The sequence below is a fragment of the Agelaius tricolor genome, unplaced genomic scaffold (assembly GCF_023055355.1).
Source record: "Agelaius tricolor isolate 1412-34295 unplaced genomic scaffold, bAgeTri1.0.p SCAF_13, whole genome shotgun sequence".
NCBI lineage: Eukaryota > Metazoa > Chordata > Aves > Passeriformes > Icteridae > Agelaius > Agelaius tricolor.
This window is the reverse complement of record NW_027269273.1, coordinates 3420354-3431539: the sequence shown is the minus strand read 5'-3', so window position 1 is coordinate 3431539 and position 11186 is coordinate 3420354. Positions and strand designations below refer to the sequence as shown.

The following is an 11186-nucleotide window of genomic DNA, read 5'->3' as shown; positions in this document are numbered from 1 at the left end:
TTTGGTTAACATTTTAAAAAGCCACATGGATTGATTTTTACAAACATTTGTTAGGATATCAAGGTATGCTGCATTATGCTTCATTTTAAATAAGGCTTTAATTAAGCTGCTTGAAAGCCTACAATTTAGAAAGGGATGAGAATTTTTTGCCAACCAGGGCTCCTTGTCATGAGGGTTATTCCAGGTCATGGGAGGATAACTCTAAATCATGGTGTCTCTACATTCCCAGTGCACAGGGACTACTAGGAGGTTTTTCAGCAACACTTTAATTCATCACAACAGAAGTGTTAATATTTCACTTTAATAAAAAATACATAATATTTTGAAATATTCTTGAATTATCCAGCTTGAAAAATGAAAATGACCTTTAAATCTATACAGGGCAGTTCCTTTGGGCACTTTAAATGCAATAATTTATTAAGTTCCTATATTCATCATGTGTGCACAAATATCATGTAAATATTACAGCTGTACTCCATGACAAAACAAGCGTAATGCAGACATAGAATCATACAGAGAACTGACAAATGGGGAAAAAGGGAGATCTAGTATTTTCTGTACAAAAAAATATGCCACTTTTTGATAATTTGTAAAAATGCATAACTTTTGGCATTTCAGAGAAGAACACCGTATAAAAATAAATATTCTATGTACAGTAACACACACAGGTCAGTCCAGGGTTAGAATCATCACTGCAAAAGAAAACATAAACAAGTGTTAGTGACAGCTCACAGGGGGAAGGACACTGTTAGGGAAGCTGGCTCTGGGCTCTCCAGGAGGAAAAGGAGCTGTGATGGATCCCAGCAGGGACCCTTTCCACCTCTCCTGAAGGTGGGCCAGATCCTGGGGAGTGTCTGAGAGAACCCAGGAGGAAATCTCATCTTTGTGCAAGGATGAGAGCACCTTGGGCCAGGCAGCTCAAAGGCCACAGGTACAGTTCTCTCCTTTGAGCTGAACTGTGATATTTAACTAAGGAGGAGTTTTGGTTGCCTCTTTTCTGGGAAACAGTCCTGGAAATCCCATCCATGCATCCACACCTCCTCTGCCCTTAGGCAGATTCATGGAAAACATTAGCAGGACCCATGGCACTGCCAACTTGGCACAGCAACATTTCCAAATTACCTTATTCCAGCAGCCTTGAACTGGAAGGCCATCTTCTCCCTGTGGAAAAGATGGATGAAATAGCAGTTTAGGACAGAGAAAGTAGCACAGAGACAGAGAAAGGAAGGCATGGGTTAACTGTTACTGCAACAAACAGTTTGAACCTGGGCTGGAGGAATAGTCTGAGAGATATTCCTCATCCTTCAGATGACCCAGACTTCTGGCTGGCACAACCAGTGCAGCCTGAAGCAGGGGCTGGGGTGAAGAGGGGAAATGCCTGCAGGCTGTGCAAGGGGCTCATGTACCCGAGAACCACCCTCCCCTAGGAAAGGGTCTGCCCAGGTTTCCTTGAAGGAAGAAGAGAAGGACCACAGGAGGTCCAGCTCAGCCAGATAAACAGGAAAGTGGGAGGTGGCTGCTCTGTGTGCTCAGGCTTGGCTCTGTAACATTGAGCTTAAAAGCCAATCCCAGAGTCAGCACTAACCTCAGACCTGAGGAGGGTCTAGAAAAAAAAAATCTTCATTTCCTTCCTGCCCTGTTAAAGGGTTTGCTTTGTCATGGGAGACACTGCCCAGTTACCCCCTCTTGCCTCTGGGCAGATCCTGCTCCAGGGAAATTACAGCAGCCTCTCAGCTGGTTCAGGATGTCTCAGCTGGCTCCCTGAAAAGGGACTCTGGCTTCAAAAACATCAGTGGGATTTCTGTGGAAAGCCCCTGGCACTTCTGCACCCGTGATGTCTTGGGCTCCATGGCTGGGAAATGCTTTTGTAGATTACTGCCATTAATTGCAACCCTGTGCAGCCCTCTTTGATGGGCTACATATGACACCAGTGCTAAGGTGCTCTGGGGAGCAGCAGATAAAATCAGGTGTAAGGAAATACATGTCTGACATGAGAAGTCAAATTCTTGTGCTCTGTGCACGTGGCAGATTCATGGTCTATCACTATTCCCCAGGAAACCCCAAAAAAATACAAACAGAAAAGCAAATGCACAGTAACATATTGAGAAATGAACTATTTGCTGGAGATGCACTTCCAGGGGGCTGATGTACTGAACATTGCCATGATGTTAAAACAATTTTGCTTTTCAAATGCATTTTTTGGACTTTGGTCTCCTTGTGCTGTTTCCTCCCCTCCCAACTATGTGGAAATACAGAATTCCAACTTATTTACTGGGTAAATTGTGGTGTTCCCATTGGTACACTGGTGGTGACAGGAATGGCTGGTACAGTGCATGGCAGGAGGAGATGGGAAGTTAGGTGTATGAAGGAATGGGAGGCCAGGGAGTCACAGCTCAGGGATCAAAGGAACACCAGGGTCACAAGGAAGTGTTTGTTGCGGGCGAATGTGCCGAGAACGGAAACATGACGTGCTTGTTAGTGCCAAGGATCTCCTTCCACATCTCTCACATGTGCCAAGAGTTAGTTCACAGCCTCCATGAGCTACACACATGGATGTGTCAGCTGGATGCCAAGCTTTTAACCTAGTTGGATCAAAAAACATGCTTATTCACGTTCCCAAGCTTGCATGCCAGAACACCATGTATAAAAAATAACAGCATCCATGTTTTATCAGATTTTCTGGCAAGTTTCCCTTAATGAAAATAGGTATGAAAAGAAGTGTGAGTTCTATTATGGCCACGTGGGGTGAATCCTCACTAGGAGCAGTGACAAAACCAGAAATGTCACCTGCCAGGGCACTGGTGGAATCCTTGCACCTGTGAAATCAGGTGCCTTACTCAGCCAGAAGTTACTCCACAGAAACCTGGCTGTGATCACTGGGACACAAAACACATGGCTCTGAGGTCTTCCTCCTTTGAGCACTGTTCTGGGCAGGGATGGTTTCACTTGGGGGACTGGCATAAGTTTCTACTACCCAGAATTTACAGAGCAGCAACTGAGACTTTGAGTGGTCACTGTCCCAAATAGGCAATGGCAGCACCCAAAGGAGGGAACACTGGAAGGAAAATTATGTCAGCTCTTCACAAAGCTCAAATAACAAAGGCTTTTAATGGCAATTTCATGGCTTTTTTTTTTTTTTTTCTCTCAAGAAACTAGAAACTAGAAAAACCTTTCAAATTAAATGTGGCTTTTTGCTTTGGGATGCATTTTCCCAGCTAGTTGAACTAACAAATCCCATCCCTTGCAGATGGCATCAAACCTCCTTAAGTGAGCATAAAGCTTGGAAAGACCATGCTCAAGCAAACCTTGTCATGCCAAACAGGGCTGGATGGGCAGGGGAGTAGAAGTTTCTTTCTATTATGGAGATGTTGAGACCCTCCCAGAGAGCAAAAACGTCACCTAAATGCTGCATCTCCAGAAAACTCAGAGAAAATGAATAAATTGGTGACCTTTACTGGGATACTAAGAAATCAGTTGGGCTTAAGTGTTTCTGAATACTTTTGTCCTACAACAGTTGGGCTAGATCAGGCACTAATACAATAATCATTTTATCACTTGAATAAGATGGATATTGGGAAACAGGCAATCCTAAATTCCAGTTTTTTGGATGCTATGGGTACAGTTTGGACTTTTGGGGAGAGTCATAAATAGGAATGATCCAGCAGGGAGGTTAAGTGTCCCCATTATGTTTCACATGGGCTTACTAATGGGATAACTATTCTTTTCAGTCATCTTCATGTATGGGGTAACTGAGGTCACATGGAACCATGTCAGGCTGTGCTCAACACACACAAGCAATTAAAAACAGAGTTAATGAAGGACACAAGCACTGCAGCTCCTTGTTGAGGAAGCCAAGCCAGTGTAGAGCTGGGCCTGCATACACTGGTTTACTGGAAATTGTCAAAGGGAAGGCAAAGGAAGAAGTGAAGCAGTTGTAAATAAAACCACATTCCAACTCTATTTTTCCTCATGCCACAAAGTGCTGCTGACAGCTGTTGGGAATCAGAGTGAAGGGAAGGGCCTGGTTCTGCCAGCAGCAATGAGAGGAAGGGAGTCTGGAAACAGGTAAGGAAGGAACTGCCAGGTGTTTCCAGGGCATGCAGCTGTTTGGGGAGGATCAGAAAACAGCACCAAGAGGCAAAAAGCAAACGAGCATGCAGGAAAGGGAAGGTATACACCATACCAATGGGCATGGGGCATCCAGGCCGTCCAGCCCAGGTAACCCCGGCTCACCCTTCTCGCCTTTAAAACCTCGGAGACCCTGTTCATGAAATCAACCACTATCGTTATTTCAGTCAGTGCCAGGCACCTGCACGCCCCAGGAGGAGAGGCTGAGTGCCTGCTGGGACTGGCACAGACAGAGCACTCAGCTGCACACCCAGCACTGAGTCCTGTCTGCACACTGAGCTGTGCAGCAGCAGTTTCTGTCTCTATGAGCCGGGAGATGCTTCTCTGAGAGGATGGGGATGGTGCTTCCTCCATTCCAAAATCAGCCATTCCTCCCATCCTCACTGAGAAACCCGGCAGCTGGATTTCTAAAAGAATGATCCCCAAGTACTCCTGGAATTTGTGGCACTGCTAGCAGATTTCTGGCAGTGTTTGCTGCAGCATATGAATTTAGATAAAAATGTACACATATTCCTGTATTTATTCACTCATCCAGACTTATAGCCAATCTGTTTTGACAGAAACACATCCCATTTAGGATAACTGAGACTTGTTTTCCCTCTGGGTAGTGCAGCTCAAGTGCCCTGTGTGCTCTCAGGCCATCACATCAGCTGGCTGTTACTCCAAGGCAAGGAACCAACATTGCAGTTTTGCTGTCAGGTAGCTTTGATCCCATGGAGCATCTCCAGAGAAGAGCTGGAGCCAGCAGCAAAGGAGACAGGGCTCGATCCACAGTGGAGAGAGCCCTGAGCTCCCAGCACATGGCACACCCCATGTACCCAAACCTTTGTCTGGAAGAGGAAGGAACATAACCATGGTCACTCAGCAGCCTGATCTCTCAGAGGATCAGTTGGTCCCACAGGCTGTGGTGGGAACCCAGCTGGGCTTATCCAAATGTTGTACTTTTGCAAGACCATTATTTATGTTATGATTTCCTTCTGTCTTCCCCATCAACACATCTTAAAACAATACATTTGATGAAACAGGACATACCAACGGACAGGGTGCATCTAATCCAGGTGCTCCTTGGTCTCCCTTATCCCCTTTAGACCCTCTAGAGCCTTTCTTGCCCCTCTCCCCCTGTAAATAATAGTTTAGTCCAAGAAAAAAAGAATACACAAAAGCTTTAGGATCATCCATTTCAAACAAATGTCAGCGATAGTTTAAAAAAGGATAAACATTTAGGAAACATTTTAAAATCAATCTCCCTCTGAGATGAGAAGATCAATGTTTGGAGCTGCTGAGCTGTGGCTGAGCTGCATAAACACTGTGGCTGTGGCTGCAGTCCCACACAGACAGGGCTCAGCACCAAAGGGATCCTCACACCACTTCCCAGGGCTTCCCATCCATCAGAGAGGGCACCTTGGATGGGAAGCCAGGATGGAAACCACCCCTCTGGCCAGCACTGTGCCTCCTTATCTCCATCTCCAGCTGGCTGGGAAGGTCCCTCCTGCACTGGGGCTCTGGGATAGCACTGGGATGCTTTTTTACCCCTCTGAATTCCCATTCTGACACAAAGTCTCACTCAGGGACCTGTCAGCCAGGTCTGTCAGTCTGGCTGTCCTTTGGGATGCACTGAGTTGTGCTCTCCCAAAAAACCTGTTGGACCAGGGAGTAATCCTAGGCAGCACAGCCACAGGGCAGCAACTGGTCCCTGATCCTTAAGTGGCAGCACAAGGCAGGGCATAGTGTGGTGTTTGCCAGTTACAGCCACACCAAATCCTCCTGTGTAACAGGAAATTCTCAAAGCTGCTGAGCATCCAACAGGGGGAAGGGGCTGCTGCACAGGGAACTGAGCTCATGGGGAGTGTTAAAGGAATTAAGGGATAAAATCAGACAGCACAGGCTGCTGCTTCTTTAAAAAAAAAAAAAAAAGTGTTAAACCCAAAGCTGGCAAGAGAAATGGATGGGAGAGGAGAGGCAATGAGGAGAAATCACCCAGAACCAAGCACTGGAATGGAGAGGATAATCCAGGAAAAATGCAGCATGGGTTGCTCTGGAGGAAGGAACCAGGAAGAAAAGTGGAAGAGGAGGAAGGGATAAAGGGGACAAAGGTGGACCTGTAGGAGCAAGGAAGATGCACAAACACACACAAACCCCCAGCATTAAAACAGCAGCAGGACAAGTTCAGGGTTCCCACTTTTACAGCTGGCTTTCACAAAATGCTGCCTGTTCCCCCTGCCATTAGTGACACAGCCATGCTGATCTGCTCCAAGCAGAGAGCAGCAGGAGCATTCCTGGGATTTAAAAAGCATAGAGAAAAAGAGAGGATTTTGGCAAACTGGGACTTCAGAGTAAGGGGAAACCCCTGTACAAAGGGTCAGTGGCAAAAGGGGTATTCTCTAGGGTCCCCTAAGATATTTTACTTGCCCATTCATACTCCTGAGTCTCTCTCACTTTTCCATTGAAACCCTGGGCTGCAGTGAGGCAGAGTGCATTCATGCCAGCAAAACTCCCCATTCGTGCTTTCCAGCTCATCCTCTACAAGGAATTGCAATTTCTCCCAGTTTTCACTTGCTTTTATGCCAGAGCTCAGAGAAATCCCATTAATGAAAGCCAATGAAAGAGCCTTCTTTTAACTAAGGCACTCAGTTCAAAAGCCAACTGAAAAAGTCCAGGAATTAAAAATGACAGTTTCTTAGAAGAAGCCACACGTGCAAAACAAAAGTGAAGTGAAAGTTAAGAAGCAAAGCCAGAAATGCAATGATTAAAAAAGGGGAGAACTTAGGTGTTTCCGTGAAACTTGAACCTTTCTCCCCTAGTTTAAGATGCCAGTTGGCTAGTGCTGTCCAGAACTGTCCTTTCTGTGCAGAGTAAGGTCAGAAACCCATTGCAGATAGAGGATAGAGAACACTCACTACACATCAAAAGCAAATCCATATAATGAAATCATCACATGGGCACATGCACTATAAATAATTACACCTCCAGATAAATTTAGGTGATGCCAAAGTCTTATGAATAAAAGGTGACTACAGACACTTGTACTGTATTGAACCTCTTGACATTTATATAATTGTAGTGTTACAGACTCAAATCCAAAAGTAATTTATATTTCTAAATATAAATTATATGCAACCACAGCTCCTAAATGTTTTTATCAAAAATATCCAGATTCAAAGCCTTAACAGGAAAGAAAACCTGATGAAAAAGAAGGAGCTTCTCAACAGACACTTCTTAGCAATGTTTATCTTTCCATAACACAGGTGGTACACAGGAAAGCTGCCATTCCTGTCACTGGGTTTGACCCAGCTCTTCACCATCACATCAGGACAATGCCTGAGGAGACTCCAGGCCTGATTCTTCAAGACAGGCAAATTGAATTTATCTTTTCAAAATTTCCATCTTTCAAATTCTCTGCAGGATTGTCTGGTAGAAGACAACCTTCTTTTTCATGCTTCAGGGATAATTTAGAAGTACTGAAATAAGATTTGCTGGCTGCACCTCAGCTAATTCTCCCAGGAATCCCTACACACACCAGGAACTAGGGAAGCAGGATTTCCTAAGGCACACCAGGCTGGCCTGACTCAATCCTGTGCTTCAGTCAGAACAGAGGTGTGACCACATCAGAAAATCCCTCCTAGAGCCTTCAGCGAGGTGCAGCCCAATGTTGCAGGTGATGGAATGAGCTACAGGTCTCACACCTAAAGCACAGGTGTGTGAAGTAACTGGGATGAAGGTATGGCACACAAAGCCATGCTGGTGCCACAGGAGTTCACTGGGCTGGCACTGAGTTCAGGTGTTAGCAATGACACACAAGGTTTGCTGCTAACTTACCCGGACTCCCTTGTCACCAGGTAGACCTTGTAAACCCTGGAATGCATCAACACAGAAAGAAACATTTCAAAACAAGCAGATTTCACCATGTTCTCACTAAAGAGAGGAATGTGTGCTCAGGATTTTGTTGGGTTTTGGGTTTTTTTTACATTTGTAGCAATAGCTATGTCAAAAATAAACAAAACTTTTCCAACAGGGAACCTCCTCTTCACCTCCATCAGACCATCCAGGGGTAACATTACCACTACCTACTCCATGGACTCCTCAGATAAGAAATAAATGAGTTATGGGCATGCAAAACCCTTCCTGTTTTGTGTTAAACAACAAAGCCACTCCAGGACTGCATGAGACCACAGCGCCAACACTGGCCCCATTTTGCCAAAAGCAACCCCAGAGAGTGGAATTAACCTCACTGAAGGCAGCTTTGGGCCCTGCAATGACAACACAGGGCTCTCTCAGACAGGTGGGAGGTACCCAGGCTGTGAAAGGTAAGGGAGCTGCTCAAAAGCAGTATTTTGGACTAAGAGACACATCCTGGAGTCCCACACAGCTTCTTTAGGTAGTTCAAGGACCAAGGTGAATTTACAATTTCCTTTCAGCCTCCTCCACATCACTTTGAGTCTGCTCTGAAGCTACTCAGCTTTTCCTGTCACTGCCATAGTGAACACAATCTTGTAACTTGAGTTACAGCAAACCCAGCTGTGGCTGCAAACACAATTACAGAGCATCTTCAGCTGTCAGGCACAGCAAGGAAACAGGCTCTGGAGGTAAATCCCAAGGATTTCCATACTTACAGGAAGCCCTGCTGGCCCCATTGGTCCCGCAACTCCAGGATCTCCTTTACTGCCCTGAAATGGACACAAAAGAGCAGAAACTGTTCACATTCCTATTTAGTACAAACAGGCAGCAGAGCACCATAGAAGAAAAAGCAAAGGATGCATTTCAAAGCACCAGAAAACCCCCAAGGATGAGATACTGAAGCACCAAAGAGGCCCAGCTGAGGCTCTTGTATGAACTAGGAGAGGGCAGTTCCAGCTCTGGAAAAGCCTGGAGCTCCTCTATCCCCTGAGCTGTGGTATCTTCAGAGAAGTTCTAGAGCATCTGTCAGTTCTGAAGAAAACTCACCCTCTCTCCTTTTGGTCCTGCTGGTCCTGAAGGCCCAATTGGTCCTGGAATACCCTGCAGTTGTAGGAAGGAAAACACATCAGGATGCTTTTATTTCAGGCCTCCTTTAAGCCAGGAGACACTGCTGCTCCCTTAGGAAAAGCACAGGCTGGTGGAGGAAGGCACCTAGCAGCACTACAGCTTTCAGTGTTGGTGGAGATGGATTTGTGGCTGGCAAGGCAATTTGAGGACCATGGGAACTGCTGTGTTGGATCACACCAGCACCACTTACAGAGCCTCATTTTTAATTGTCAAGCTCTCTCCTGACAATTATTTCAGCAGGCCTTTCTACCAGCTCCACAAACAGGAATTCTTTCTTTCTTTCTAGGCTACACCAGACAAGGCTGAAAGCTGTAGCAGAATTACATGATAAACAATTTGCTTTTCTTTCTGCTTATTTCCTTATTTTCTCCACCCCCTCCTGGAGTCAGTGTAGCTGAGGAGATGGGAAGTGTTGGGTCAGTGGTTCATGCAAGCTGACAGAGCCCAGGCTGCAGAGCTGGATGTGTACAGGCACAGGTGTGAGCTGGGAGGGGCATCCTCCAGTCCCTCTGCTCCTCCTTTGCCATTCCTGTCACTCCACCAGTATCCCAGCAGGAAAACCCAGTGTTTTTCCTAAGCCTTTGACATAGAGCCCATCTCCCACCAGCACAGCAAAGCTCCTTGCTGGTGCTCCTGAGGCTTGCCTGGCCTCTGGGAAATCAATCAAAGCAATCTTGAATGTTGGCAGCATGGTGGTTCATTAATGCCCCTCTGGCTCAGAACAGGATTGCAGCACCTCCAACTCACACTCCTTAAACCACATAGCTATGGGTCTACAATGGCCTCATGGAGCCTCAATAAAGGGATTGTTTTGAGGCACATTGCCTGACTCCTAGGAAGAGCCAAAGAGCAAGCTTCCCAAAAAGGAGAGTCTTTTTCTAAAAGCCTTAAAGCAAAGGGTCTTGTACATTTTAATGTCAGTCTGCAATGCTTGGTCACTAATGTAACCCCTCTGATGAGAGCAGGACAGCTCATGTGGATCAGGAGAGCTTTTCAGAGAAGATCCACAGAACACAAGTTGAGGAGCAGCTCACGCAGCACACAACTTCAGTGTGGCAGAGAGAAAAACCAGGCTCTCCTTAGATCCCTGCAATCATGGAAATCTTAATTGCCTTCACTTATGCACCATTTACTGCCAAGGAATACACTGAAATCTCCCCTGCACATCTATAAAATTGTATCTCCAGTTTCCCCAAACAAGTGGCTCTATAAGCTGCCACTCAGATTCTCTTCAGAAGTCACAGCAGCTGAAATGATTCCCAGCTACACTGAGGAGGAGAAATTGCTTTTTGTTTTTAAATAGCCAAATGGATTCTACATGGGTGATCTGTGATTTCCCAAGAGGGGTTAAAAATATTTGGCTGTTATTTAACAGCTGTCACCCAAGAATAGCAGAGTGGTTTGCAGAACCAGGTTGGCATTACTTAGAATCATAGAATGGTTTAGGTTGGAAGGGGCCTTGAAGATCATCTAATTCCAACCCCCTCCCATGAACTGGGACACCTTCCACTGGACCAGGCTGCTCCAAGCCTTGTCCAACCTGGCCTTGAATACTGCCAGGGGAGGGGCAGCCACAGCTGCTCTGGGCAAACTGTGCCAGGGCCTCACAATAAAGAACTTTTTCCTCATATCCAACCTAAACCTACTGAATCTTTCATTTTGAAGCCATTCCCCCTTGTGCTGTGCCTACAGTTGCTGATGATGAGTCCCTCTCCCATCTCATGGAGAATGACAGGTTGGAGACCTGCCAGGATGAAGAGGACAGGAGAACAGAGCATCATGGAATCATGCAGAGCTTTCATTCCTCTTGCTCCTGAGACAGAGTGGAACAAGCAGGCTGTGATCCCAGCATCCAGACTGGTAGCATCAAAGAAGACAAGGGTGTGATAACACTCCTCATTTTCAAGTTTAACCCCCTCCCAAGCCTGCTTTGGTAAAAATAAGATTTTTGCTGGTATAAACAAGACTTGGGTGGAAGACACAACACGAGTCATGACAGTGGGGAGGACAAACATGGGGTAACAGAGAAGTGGAAC

General features: G+C 45.9%; 1 protein-coding gene across 9 annotated transcripts in view; it reads right to left on the bottom strand.

Annotated features, from left to right (window-relative positions):
* Positions 1-248: 248 nt before the first annotated feature.
* COL13A1 (collagen type XIII alpha 1 chain) overlaps positions 249-11186 on the bottom strand; it is a 54175-nt gene continuing 43237 nt past the window's right edge. For 8 of the 9 annotated variants that reach the window (XM_071438432.1, XM_071438434.1, XM_071438438.1 and 5 more), the window contains 6 exons: positions 9070-9123; positions 8739-8792; positions 7945-7980; positions 5161-5247; positions 1123-1161; positions 249-692 (listed from right to left, as the gene is read on the bottom strand). In XM_071438432.1, the coding sequence (XP_071294533.1) occupies positions 690-692; positions 1123-1161; positions 5161-5247; positions 7945-7980; positions 8739-8792; positions 9070-9123 (273 nt within the window). In that variant the 3' untranslated portion in view covers positions 249-689. Of the gene's footprint in view, positions 693-1122; positions 1162-4183; positions 4262-5160; positions 5248-7944; positions 7981-8738; positions 8793-9069; positions 9124-11186 lie in introns of all 9 variants that reach the window. The other variant, XM_071438433.1, reaches the window with a different exon arrangement.